Genomic DNA, 12618 nt, shown 5'->3' with positions numbered 1-12618 from the left:
TGCAGACTGCAGAGGGAGTGGCCTAAAAACAATCTCACCAGGAAGCCCCTTCCAGCTTGGGTCTGTGTGTGTGTGTGTGTGTGTGTGTGTGTGTGTGTGTGTGTGTGTGTGTGTGTGTGTGTGTTAAAGAAAGAGGAGAGGGAGGGAGGGGGATGGAGGGAGGGAGGGAAGGTGGGTAGTGAGAGCATCTTGTCCAGACCCTCTTAAAATGCTTCCATCTGGCTGTCGTTGTGCCGATGAGTGTCGCAGTCCCTTGGCAGGCAGGGCCACATTCCCATGTCCCTGGTCCTGTATCTGATCCAGGATGAGCCAGGGGGAATGGGGGCTGCTGCCTGCCTGCCTTCCTTCCACTCTGGAGGGAGAGCTGGCCCTTGAAATGAGCGTCATGGTCCAAAACCCTGTGGTAGATTGTGGGAGGGAGGCTGAGTGTGGGTACAGTTGACTGTGGAAGTGTGAGTCATGACTAGAACAGCATGGCTGCCTGTGTCTGTGACCCTTCAACCCTGAATCTAGTCTTGTTTTTGTCACCAGGGGACGGGACGCTGAGAGTGTGGGATGTGAAGACAGGGAGGTGCAGGCTGGCCATCCCAGCCCACAAGGCAGAGATCCTCAGCTGTGACTGGTGCAAATACGATCAGGTACCGAGGTACTTTACTGCAGTACAGCCCCCCACTGTTAAAACCTCAACCCAAAACATTTAATTTGACGCTTGGAAGCAGGAGTTTATGAAGTGGACCTAAAGACATTTAGGTTTAAAATGCCAACGCTTCAACCATGAATAAAACCCATTCTGGGATTGAGAACAGAGATACTGTACAATCACCTCTGCCATATACTAGCCTCACTGCCATTGTTATTAATGATATTGCATATTTATATGTGAGAAGACCTCTAATAGGTTGTAAAAGGTCTTCAGCATTTCTTGCCATAAAGATTAATATGAATTCCCCCTAATTATAATTACAGTTAATACATGCCTGTGTTAGTACAGTATGTACGTTTGGGATACTTGTTTAACCCAATCTGTCTGGGCTGTCCTCAGAATGTAATAGTAACCGGAGCAGTGGACTGTAGCCTGTGTGTGTGGGACTTACGGAATGTCCGGCAGCCTCTGTCACGCCTACTAGGCCATTCCTACGCCATACGAAGAGTAAAGGTAATGTAGCATTCCTTCTCAACCATACACCATACTAGGGCTGGGCGGTAAACCGTATTTGACTATATACCGTTGTTGATGCACGGACCGGTTTGGATTTTTACTTGACCTTACATAACGGTATTTCAATATTTGGTTTGTTAGTTTCAAGTTTTAATGTCACATGCACAAGTACAGTGAAATGCCTTTCTTGCAAACTCAATACCCAACAATGGGATAATCAATAACAATGTATTACTAGAAAAAAAACACATAAGAAATAAGAATAGGAAATACACAAAGTTAGTAAGTAAGCAAGCATACTATATACAGGAAATGTTGAAAAAGTCAGATCCAATACCATATTTACATGTGCAGGAATACTGGAGTGATGGAGGTAGATACAGTGGGGAGAACAAGTATTTGAAACACTGCAGATTTTGCAGGTTTTCCTACTTACAAAGCATGTAGAGGTCTGTCATTTTTATCATAGGTACACTTCAACTGTGAGAGACGGAATCTAAAACAAAAATCCAGAAAATCACATTGTATGATTTTTAAGTAATTCATTTGCATTTTATTGCATGACATAAGTATTTGATACATCAGAAAAGCAGAACTTAATATTTGGTACAGAAACCTTTGTTTGCAATTACAGAGATCATAAGTTTCCTGTAGTTCTTGACCAGGTTTGCACACACTGCAGCAGGGATTTTGGCCCACTCCTCCATACAGATCTTCTCCAGATCCCTCAGGTTTCGGGGCTGTCGCTGGGCAATACGGACTTTCAGCTCCCTCCAAAGATTTTCTGTTGAGTTCAGGTCTGGAGACTGGCTAGGCCACTCCAGGACCTTGAGATGCTTCTTACGGAGCCACTCCTTAGTTGCCCTGGCTGTGTGTTTCGGGTCGTTGTCATGCTGGAAGACCCAGCCACGACCCATCTTCAATGCTCTTACTGAGGGAAGGAGGTTGTTGGCCAAGATCTCGCGATACATGGCCCCATCCATCCTCCCCTCAATACGGTGCAGTCGTCCTGTCCCCTTTGCAGAAAAGCGTCCCCAAAGAGTGATGTTTCCACCTCCATGCTTCACGGTTGGGATGATGTTCTTGGGGTTGTACTCATCTTTCTACTTCCTCCAAACACGGCAAGTGGAGTTTAGACCAAAAATCTCTATTTTTGTCTCATCAGACCACATGACCTTCTCCCATTCCTCCTCTGGATCATCCAGATGGTCATTGGCAAACTTCAGACGGGCCTAGACATACGCTGGCTTGAGCAGGGGGACCTTGCGTGCGCTGCAGGATTTTAATCCATGACGGCGTAGTGTGTTACTAATGGTTTTCTTTGAGACTGTGGTCCCAGCTCTCTTCAGGTCATTGACCAGGTCCTGTCATGTAGTTCTGGGCTGATCCCTCACCTTCCTCATGATCATTGATGCCCCACGAGGTGAGATCTTGCATGGAGCCCCAGACCGAGGGTGATTGACCGTCATCTTGAACTTCTTCCATTTTCTAATAATTGCACCAACAGTTGTTGCCTTCTCACCAAGCTGCTTGCCTATTGTCCTGTAGCCCATCCCAGCCTTGTGCAGGTCTACAATTTTATCCCTGATGTCCTTACACAGCTCTCTGGTCTTGGCCATTGTGGAGAGGTTGGAGTCTGTTTGATTGAGGGTGTGGACAGGTGTCTTTTATACAGGTAATGAGTTCAAACAGGTGCAGTTAATACAAGTAATGAGTGGAGAACAGGAGGGCTTCTTAAATAAAAACTAACAGGTCTGTGAGAGACAGAATTCTTACTGGTTGGTAGGTGATCAAATACTTATGTCATGCAATAAAATGCTAATTAATTACTTAAAAATCATACAATGTGATTTTCTGGATTTTTGTTTTAGATTCCGTCTCTCACAGTTGAAGTGTACCTATGATAAAAATTACAGACTTCTACATTCTTTGTAAGAAGGAAAACCTGCAAAATCGGCAGTGTATCAAATACTTGTTCTCCCCACTGTATGAATAGGGGTTAGGTGACTAGGCAACAAGATATAAGATAAAACAGAGTAGCAGCAGCATGTACGTGAGTGGGTGTGTAGAGCCAGTATGTACAGTTGAAGTCAGAAGTTTACATACACCTTAGCCAAATACATTTAAACTCAGTTTTTCACAATTCCTGACATTTAATCCTAGTAGAAATGTCCTGTCTTTGGTCAGTTAGGATGACCACTTTATTTTAAGAATGTGAAATGTCAGAATAATAGTAGAGAGAATGATTTATTTCAGCTTTTATTTCTTTCATCACATTCCCAGTGGGTCAGAAGTTTACATACTCTCAATTAGTATTTGGTAGCATTGCCTTTAAATTGTTGAACTTGGGTCAAACGTTTCGGGTAGCCTTCCACAAGCTTCCCACAATGAGTTGGGTGAATTTTGGCCATCCCTCCTGACTGAGCTGGTGTAACTCAGTCAGGTTTGTAGGTCTCCTTGCTCACACACGCTTTTTCAGTTCTGCCCACAAATTTTCTATAGGATCGAGGTCAGGGCTTTGTGATGGCCACTCCAACACCTTGACTTTGTTGTCCTTAAGCCATTTTGCCACAACGTTGGAAGTATGCTTGGGGTCATTGTTCATTTGGAAGACCGATTTGCAACCAAGCTTTAACATCCTTACTGATGACTTGAGATCTTGCTTCAATATATCCACATACTTTTCCTACCTCATGATGCTATCTATTTTGTGAAGTGCACCAGTCCCTCCTGCAGCAAAGCACCCCCACAACATGATGCTGCCACCCCCGTGCTTCTTCAGCTTGCAAGAATCTCCCTTCTTCCTCTTATTAACATAACGATGGTCTTTATGGCCAAACAGTTCTATTTTTGTTTCATCAGACTAGAGGACATTTCTCCAAAAAGTACGATCTTTGTCCCCATGTGCAGTTGCAAACCGTGGTCTGGCTTTTTTATGGCGGTTTTGGAGCAGTGACTTCTTCCTCGCCGAGCGGCCTTTCAGATCATGTCAATATAGAACTTGTTTTACTGTGGATATAGATACTTTTGCACCCGTTTCCTCCAGCATCTTCACAAGGTCCTGTGCTGTTGTTCTGGGATTGATTTGCACTATTCACACCAAAGTACGTTCATCTCTAGGAGACAGAACGCGTCTCCTTCCTGAGCGGTATGACAGCTGCGGGGTCCCATGGAGTTTATACTTGCTTACTCTTGTTTGTACAGATGAACGTGGTACCTTCAGGCATTTTTGAAAATGCTCCCAAGGATGAACCAGACTTGTGGAGGTCTACAATTGTTTTCTGATGTCTTGGCTGATTTCTTTTGATTTTCCCATGATGTCAAGCAAAGAGGCACTGAGTTTGAAGGTAGGCCTTGAAATACATCCACAGGTACACCTCCAATTGACTCAAATTATGTCAATTAGCCTATCAGAAGCTTCTAAAGCCATGACATAATTTTCTGGAATTTTCCAAGCTGTTTAAAGGCACAGTCAACTTAGTGTATGTAAACTTCTGACCCACTGGAATTGCGATACAGTGAAGTATAAGTGAAATAATCTGTCTGTAAACCATTGTTAGAAAAATGTATTGTCATGCACAAAGTAGATGTCCTAACCGACTTGCCAAAACTATAGTTTGCTAACAAGAAATTTGTGCAGTGGTTGAAAAACGAGTTTTAATGACTCCAACCTAAGTGTATGTAAACTTCTGACTTCCAACTGTATGTGCATATTATGTGTGAGTGAGTAAATGAGTGAGTGTGTGTGTTGGAGTTACTGTGTGGTTGTGTAGGGCCATGTGAGTGTGCATAGAGACAGTGCAAACATTGAAATCAGTTGTATTGCTTTGGGATAGAAGCTGTTCAAGAGTCTGTTGGTGTCAGACTTGAAGCACCGGAACCTCTTGCCATGCGGCAGCAGAGAAAATAGTCTAAGGCTTTGACGATTTTCCCGGGCCTTCTTTTCACACCGCCTGATATAGAGGTCCTGGATGGCAGGGAGCCCGGCCCCAGTGATGTACTGGGCTGTCCGCACAACCCTCTGTAGCGCCATGCGATCGTAGGCGGTGCTATTGCCATACCAAGCAGTGATGCAACCAGTCAATATGCTCTCAATGGTACAGCTGTAGAACCTTTTCAGGATTTGAGGGCCCATGCCAAACTTTTTCAACCTCCTGAGGGGGAAGAGGAACTGTCGCGCCTTCTTCACAAATCTCTGTGTATGTTTGGACAAATTTGTGCATCATTTTTTACCCCATTTCCCTCCCCAATTTCGTGATATCCAATTGGTAGTTACAGTCTTGTCCCATCGCTGCAACTCCCGTACGGACTTGGGAGAGGCGAAGGTCGAGAGCCGTGCATCCTCCGAAATACATCCCTGCCAAGCCACACTGCTTCTTGGCACACTGCTCACTTAATCCGGAAGCCAGCTGCACCAATTTGACGGAGGAACCACCGTACAACTGGCGACACGAGTCACCGGCCCGCCACAAGGAGTCGCTAGAGCGCGATGGGACAATGGACATCCCGGCCGACCAAACACTCCGCTAACTGCAACACAGCCCGGGATGGACACAACTCGGGAGGCACTTGTTTGGACCATTTTAAGTCTTTAGTGATTTGGACACCGAGGAACTTGTTGCTGTTAAATGTATGAATGTAATAACTGAGTGATGAAACTCATAACAAATTATGGCAATCGTCTGTTCTTACCGCCAGTAAGAGACCGCTAACAGACTGCTAGCCAAATGTGCGCACAATGCACTTTTTTTGCCATGAATCTTGCTTGTGATGCAGTGCTGGTGCTGGTGCCAAAAGCACGGTAGAAATTGGCACAATGCTCCTGGTGGTGAAGTAAGAAACTGCCATTGAATCCATTGAAAATACTTGGTCATAGATAGGTTGTTTGTTTAGCAACAAAACCGACGCGTGCGCAACTATGGGGCAAAACAGACAGGTTTGGCTTAGATTGTTGACAACATGTAAACTTTATTTTGTTTCCAAATGTTTATTGATAACAAATACATTTGCACAATTAGCACTTGTTGTCTCTCAAATACGTTGTTCCAGTTGTTGATTAGCTAGCTAGAAAAGTTAAAACACCTCAAAACAAAACATGGTATCAATAACAAGATAAAACTAGCTGAAACGAGCCACCTACAATTGCCCACATGGCAGCTTCTTATCATTGTTGCTAGCTTACGATTCAGAATCGTAACAAAGCATGGCTTCCGTCCCCATCGACGCATGCGCATCATTTTCGTGACATTGTCAGACAACTCGTCTATAGAGAACCATAACTTTTTCGCAAAATAGAGGCATAGAAAGACAACACAGATGTGGTACGGTGTGGAATCGATAACACATGAGTGAAGGAAATGCAGAAATGGATAAATGCCAAAAAAAGTATTTGTGGTTGAAGTTTGATTGAACATTGTAAAACAATCAGAAGAGAGAAAGCCCCATTAAAACCACTTGGAATGTATTTGTTGCCACCCCAGGGTCACGCACTACTTATGAAGCATGTTTAGAACAGATAAAATACCGTCATACCGTCAAAAATGAGAAAAATATAATGATATTATATTTTGTCCATATCATCCAGCTCTACACCATCCTCTCAGTTCCAAGAAAAGGCTTTTCCACTGTGTTAAATTATGTTAGCGAATTGCCAGCTGTTGGAAGCAGGAAACAGCTCAGCAATACTCGGCAGCACAGCTTCCCTCCATTACCTGCCTGCCTAGCAACCTTTTCTGGAAAGATGGTTCTGGTGTGATCAAAGCACTTAGCTGAACGGAGTTAACAAGCACAGTACAGTACGGTCTGATGGGATCCTTGGCAGCTTTGCAGTACACTTGCCCTGCTCACAGGTCCTGCTGTGGTGACAGCTATAGATTTTCTTTCTCTCCTCCAAGATCTGTTTAATGGATTTTGAGAGAAAGGTGGTGGGTTGGATGCTTGGATGGGTCGGTCGACGGGCCCTAGCTACCATGTCCAGTCTAACAACCACCAATTAGTCAGATTAAGCAGAATTGACTTCACCCAGCCCCACGACAGACGGCCCAGCAGGTTTCTAGACCTCATTGGCCCCTAATCACATGATCCATGTGATTCTCACTCCTCTTAACAATGGGGAATCACCCTGCCACACACTTTAACATCACATAATCAGCTAGAGCTAGCTACAACACTATCAGTTGGAAGTCCAGTGTTTTCAGGACTGCTTTTTAGCATGCGTGGGTAATCAATAGATGCAAGGTGTTCGTAGTGGACCTCATCTTGAGATTTCCAGTGTGTTTGTAAACCCTGCCATCAGGTATAGATTTTCCTAAGGCAGCAAGTCTATGTGATGTTACAAATATAGCATATCAGCAAGTCTGTGAGGACACTGAAAAGAGTGCTCAAAGTAAATGAAAAAGTGCTTGGCAAATCCCTTGTGCTTTTACATATTGGAAAGGTAATATACTGTAGATACGAGCAGAGATTTGATTGCTTTCATTTAACAACATCAAAGCCCAAACTTAAAGATGTGTAAAGGTGTTTATTCATGGTTGTGTGTGTGCAAGCCAATTTCCCCCTCACCAGGGTGACCACGTGTCCCGGATTGTGTGGGACAGTCCCGCATTTTGTCCCTTTGACCCGCAACCAAACAATCATGTCTTGCATTTTATCAACAAATTAAAACACTAATTTACAAAGAAAGGTCGATTTGACCCTTGTTTCAGTCAGACTCCCCATTAATTTGAAGAGAATTGACTTTCCAACCTGTTTCTTTTGCAGTTATGTTGCACTTATGACAAGATATACACTCAGTGGCCAGTTTATTAGGTATACCTATCTAGTACCGGGTCAGACCCCCCCTTTGCCTCTAGAACAGCCTGAATTCTTTGGGGCATGGAAACGTTGCTCAATTTGTATCAAGGGACCTAACGTGTGCCAGGAAAACATTCCCCACCCCATTACACCACCAGCCTCTACCATTGACACCAGGCTGGATGGGTCCATGGATTCATGCAGCTTACGCTAAATCCTGACTCTGCCAGCAGCATGACGCAACAAGAACTGGGATTCGTCGGACCAGGCGGTGTCAGAGGAAGGCCCTAAAAGACTACAGTCACCCTAGTCATAGACTGTTCTCTCTGCTACCGCACGGCAAGCGGAACCAGAGTGCTGAGGCTCTCCGTGCTCATTAGTTGCTCATTCAACACAGTTAATGTTGTTTTTTCTTTTTATTTATTTATTTATTTTACCTCCTAACTGTTGTACATTCCCAGAGCCCAACCAGAAATGTTTCCTTTGCCAAATATTACCATATTTTCATAAAATCTTTCATTTCTGCAGAACCAAGTTTTGCGCAAGGCAGTAGAGTAGGCTAATTGTCCTTCGATTAGCTTGCTCAGTGCAGCGGGAGAGGGATTTTTGTGTGTGTATTTTTATTAGTGTAGGCTACACTGTCCGGCGAATGTACTGCAAACTCATTCCGTTGTCCCGCATTAGGGTATTTTAAATGTGGTCACCCTATCCCTCAGCTATTAATAAAGTTTAACAGTTTAAAGTTTATATCGTATTCTTCTGGCTTTTCCCACAGTTCTCTCCATTCAACCAGACCGTGTTGGCCTCGTGTTCCTATGACTTCACAGTCAGGTAAGACATTCTAATCATGATTCTGTCATTCTTGTTCAGCTTGTAATGCAAACTTAGCAATAATATCCCACTGTGCATGAACAATGTTTAAAGACAAACGCCACAAACAAGATTTAATTTGTGAAACCTTTACTAAAACCCTTTGGAGTCAGTGAAGCGTGATCGCTAGATGATATTGTTTCCTGGAAGAAGGGCGATCTCCTTGAATTATTTAAAAGAATTGACCACCAGGAACACTCGTGTTTTAAAGGTCTGTAGAAAGATGTGTAAAATATACATGCAAGCAATGGAAATACCAACCACAATCGTACTATGTTAAGTAGGGTCATAAAATCTGTAATTTCAAGGTAGACTGGTTTATTTTTATTTGGCAATGCGTATTCTCCATCTCAGAGTTTGAATATGTAAGCCTAATTCTCAAACAATTCCGTCAGTCAAGGGTGTGTTGTTTAGTGCCATGCATCCACCAACAGACCCCCCCCCCCCCTCACATAATCAGAGCAGACATCTCCAGCGCAGCGACAACATGACCCATAAATCACTTTTGTGTACGCTGTCGTCTTTTAGAATCATTTCTTGAGACAGAATTAAAATCATCCTATGCTATCCTGTACCGAGATCCTATTCTATTCCTCCAGTTTTTTCCAACCTTAGATCGTTTTGAAATATGTTAATGATGCCTGTTGAGGTTGATGCAGGAAGTTGGGTTTTAAGGTAATGTGTCTGTATCGGCCCTTTAAGATCTAGGTATCGCCGGTCCTCCAAAGAGAGGGAAGGTTGTCTTGTAGTGATGGGGGGAAAATCGATACAGTTACATATCGGGAGATTATTTTTGATGCTGTATTGTTTTTCACTAGTTGGCTGTACCTGCACCAGAACAGTATATTTCCTTCATAGCTCGTTCTCCATCTTTTTTTAAATATGGAGCCAATTCGTTTTCAGCACTTGCATTTCCATGACTGATCAAATCTTGTTTTCTCATGGCTCTGTCTTGTCCCTCTGCAGCAGACATATGGTGAGCAATATGTTTGGAACATCGAATCGCAATAAAATCACAGTATCGAATCACAATACGTATCGTATCAGCACCTAAGTATCGTGAGGTCCCTGGTAATTCCCAGCGCTATTGTCTTGTATCTCTACAAGTTCTATTGTCACATACACTGCATAGGTGCAGTGAAATGTGTTGTTTTACAGGGTCACCAATCGTAGCGTGACACCCTGGAGCAAAGTAGGGTTAAGTGCCTTCCTCAAGGGCACATCGACAGACCTTGCCGGCTCAGGTATTTAAACCAGCAACCTTTCGGTTACTGGCCCAACGCTCTAACTGCTTGGCTACCTGGCGCTGTTTACAGTGCAGTGTGCAATGCAGTGCAGTGTTCAGTGGGCTGGTTGGCTGCTGAGGTTTGGGCCAGCGCCAACCTGACTTTTATTGATCTGGCCTGGAGCAAGACTGCCTTGGTTAAGTCAGGCAGATTACTGTGGTGGTGTACTTCATTAGAAACTATCGCTGACTACACAGAGACATTTTATGCGACACCAGTCTTCATGCCCCTCCAAGGCCAGCCTTATCTTGTTGTTTGAAGTCCGAAATCGAGTCAATTGCTTTCATGTGGAAAAAATAAACACTTTTTAAAAATGTTATTCTTGGTGTTGGATAAACACAGTTTTTCTCTCTCTCTGACTCTGTGGGAAACCTGGTCTCTTTGTTGATGACTTGGTTGCATCTGTCTGACAGAAAGTTATGCCATGTTATGCAAGTACCCTTAGGTAAAACATAAGTAACACACTTGCCACTGATTGGGCTTACAGAAGAAAAACTTCCCACCAGGGAATGAGTCATTTTTGGGAGGTTTTCTTCAGCATGCCACCACTGGATTACTGTCATACTGTTTGCTGAAGGCCTACCTGAACTATCTATCTCTGTTCTAGCTGCTGTTCACGCTTCACTTCCCTTTACTTGGCTTTTTGTTTCCGATGTCACATGAAAGTCAGTGGCTATGGGAAAGCCCCTCTATATATATTTTACAACCCATTGTCCCACACTGGTGCCTCTGTGCTCTTATAGGCCTAGACACACAGAGCAGGATCATGAGTCTCTCACAGAATTTCAGCCTGAAGACTTTTGAGAAGTGTAACTTGGTAAAAAAAAAAAAAAAAAGGTTTGATTTTTACATTCTCCCATCTCAAGAGGTTATATAAAAAAAAAGAGTGCCTATTAAGTGCCACATAAAGTAACAGAAACATAGTTGACGATTTCTTCTGAAATCAGCCATGAATTCCCTTTTGACACGGGGAATGGAAGCTTATTGTGTGCAAAGGGAAGTGGCAATTGAATGCAATCTTCACAAAAAAGAAATTAAGTTCCCTTAAATTTAAATTTAATTTAACTAGGCAAGTCAGTTAAGAACATATTCTTATTTACAATGACGGCCTAGGAACAGTGGGTTAACTCCCTTGTTCAGGGGCAGAACGACATCATTTTACCTTGTCAGCTCGGGGATTCCATCCAGCAACCTTTCGGTTACTGGCCCAACGCTCTAACCACGATGCTACCTGCCGCCCCATTGAGGGACAGACGTAAATTAATCACTAATCACATGAAATAAATAATAATCTTCTGAAATGACTTTGTCAAAGCAACAAAAAAACTAAGACTTTACAATGATGAAACTTGGAGACATTTTGGGATTTAAAATATTCCTAGAGGTGACACATGGTTGGGGAACATGTGAGGGACATGTCAAAATGCAGAATTTTGGCACTTTACCAAGCATTTATTTATATTAAACATCTGATTTATAGAATTTTCCATATGGTCTATATTAAAAGGCACTTCATTTAATATAACAGTCTTTTAAAATTCAGTATTGGTGCACAATTTCTACTTGAAATATCAAAAGGCACTGTTTTCATGTAACAACCAGCACCCATCTGTAGCACGCGCTCCAGCAGGTATATCTCTCTGGTCACCCCCAAAGCCAATTCCTCCTTTGGCCGCCTTTCCTTCCAGTTCTCTGCTGCCAATGACTGGAACGAACTACAAAAATCTCTGAAACTGGAAACACTTATCTCCCTCACTAGCTTTAAGCACCAGCTGTCAGAGCAGCTCACCTATTACTGCACCTGTACATAGCCCATCTATAATTTAGCCCAAACAACTACCCCTTCCCCTACTGTATTTATTTATTTATTTTGCTAATTTGCACATTCTTCCACTGCAAATCTACCATTCCAGTGTTTTACTTGCTATATTGTATTTACTTCGCCACCATGGCCTTTTTTTGCCTTTACCTCCCTTATCTCACCTCACTTGCTCACATTGTATATAGACTTATTTTTCTACTGTATTATTGACTGTATGTTTGTTTTACTCCATGTGTAACTCTGTGTTGTTGTATCTGTCGAACTGCTTTGCTTTATCTTGGCCAGGTCGCAATTGTAAATGAGAACTTGTTCTCAACTTGCCTACCTGGTTAAATAAAGGTTAAATAAAATAAAATATGTTGTGCTGGCCTGGACACGTTAGGGAGAATTTAGCAGTTATCATTCCGTTTTAAATATGATATGGGTTACTGAACGGATATTTAACCAGAATTGTCAGTGCAACTCAAGCCCATGTTAGCCTACAGAGCTAATAGCCTAAGTCTATGTACATATGACAGGGTAAACTCATAGATCAATACTGTTTTTAATGAGGAGCGTGTTTAGCCATGGGGTTGTGTCATATTCCGTGAAGAAACCAGGTAATTATTTCTAGCACTGCACTGCATCGATCACCTATGCTTTAAAGGTAATTAATGGAAATGATTTTCCTTAGATCGTCATGGCACTGC

The 12618-nt window shown here is 42.9% G+C and overlaps 1 protein-coding gene across 2 annotated transcripts in view; it reads left to right on the top strand.

The window, feature by feature from the left end:
* Positions 1-12618, top strand: part of pex7 (peroxisomal biogenesis factor 7) — a 33500-nt gene that overhangs the window by 9442 nt on the left and 11440 nt on the right. Inside the window, exons 6-8 of one of the 2 annotated variants that reach the window (XM_055884775.1) lie at positions 532-638; positions 1043-1156; positions 8727-8782. In XM_055884775.1, the coding sequence (XP_055740750.1) occupies positions 532-638; positions 1043-1156; positions 8727-8782 (277 nt within the window). Of the gene's footprint in view, positions 1-513; positions 639-1042; positions 1157-8726; positions 8783-12618 lie in introns of both variants that reach the window. The other variant, XM_055884774.1, reaches the window with a different exon arrangement.

The sequence above is a fragment of the Salvelinus fontinalis genome, chromosome 27 (genome assembly GCF_029448725.1).
Source record: "Salvelinus fontinalis isolate EN_2023a chromosome 27, ASM2944872v1, whole genome shotgun sequence".
Lineage (NCBI taxonomy): Eukaryota > Metazoa > Chordata > Actinopteri > Salmoniformes > Salmonidae > Salvelinus > Salvelinus fontinalis.
This window is presented reverse-complemented; position numbering and strand designations above follow the sequence as displayed.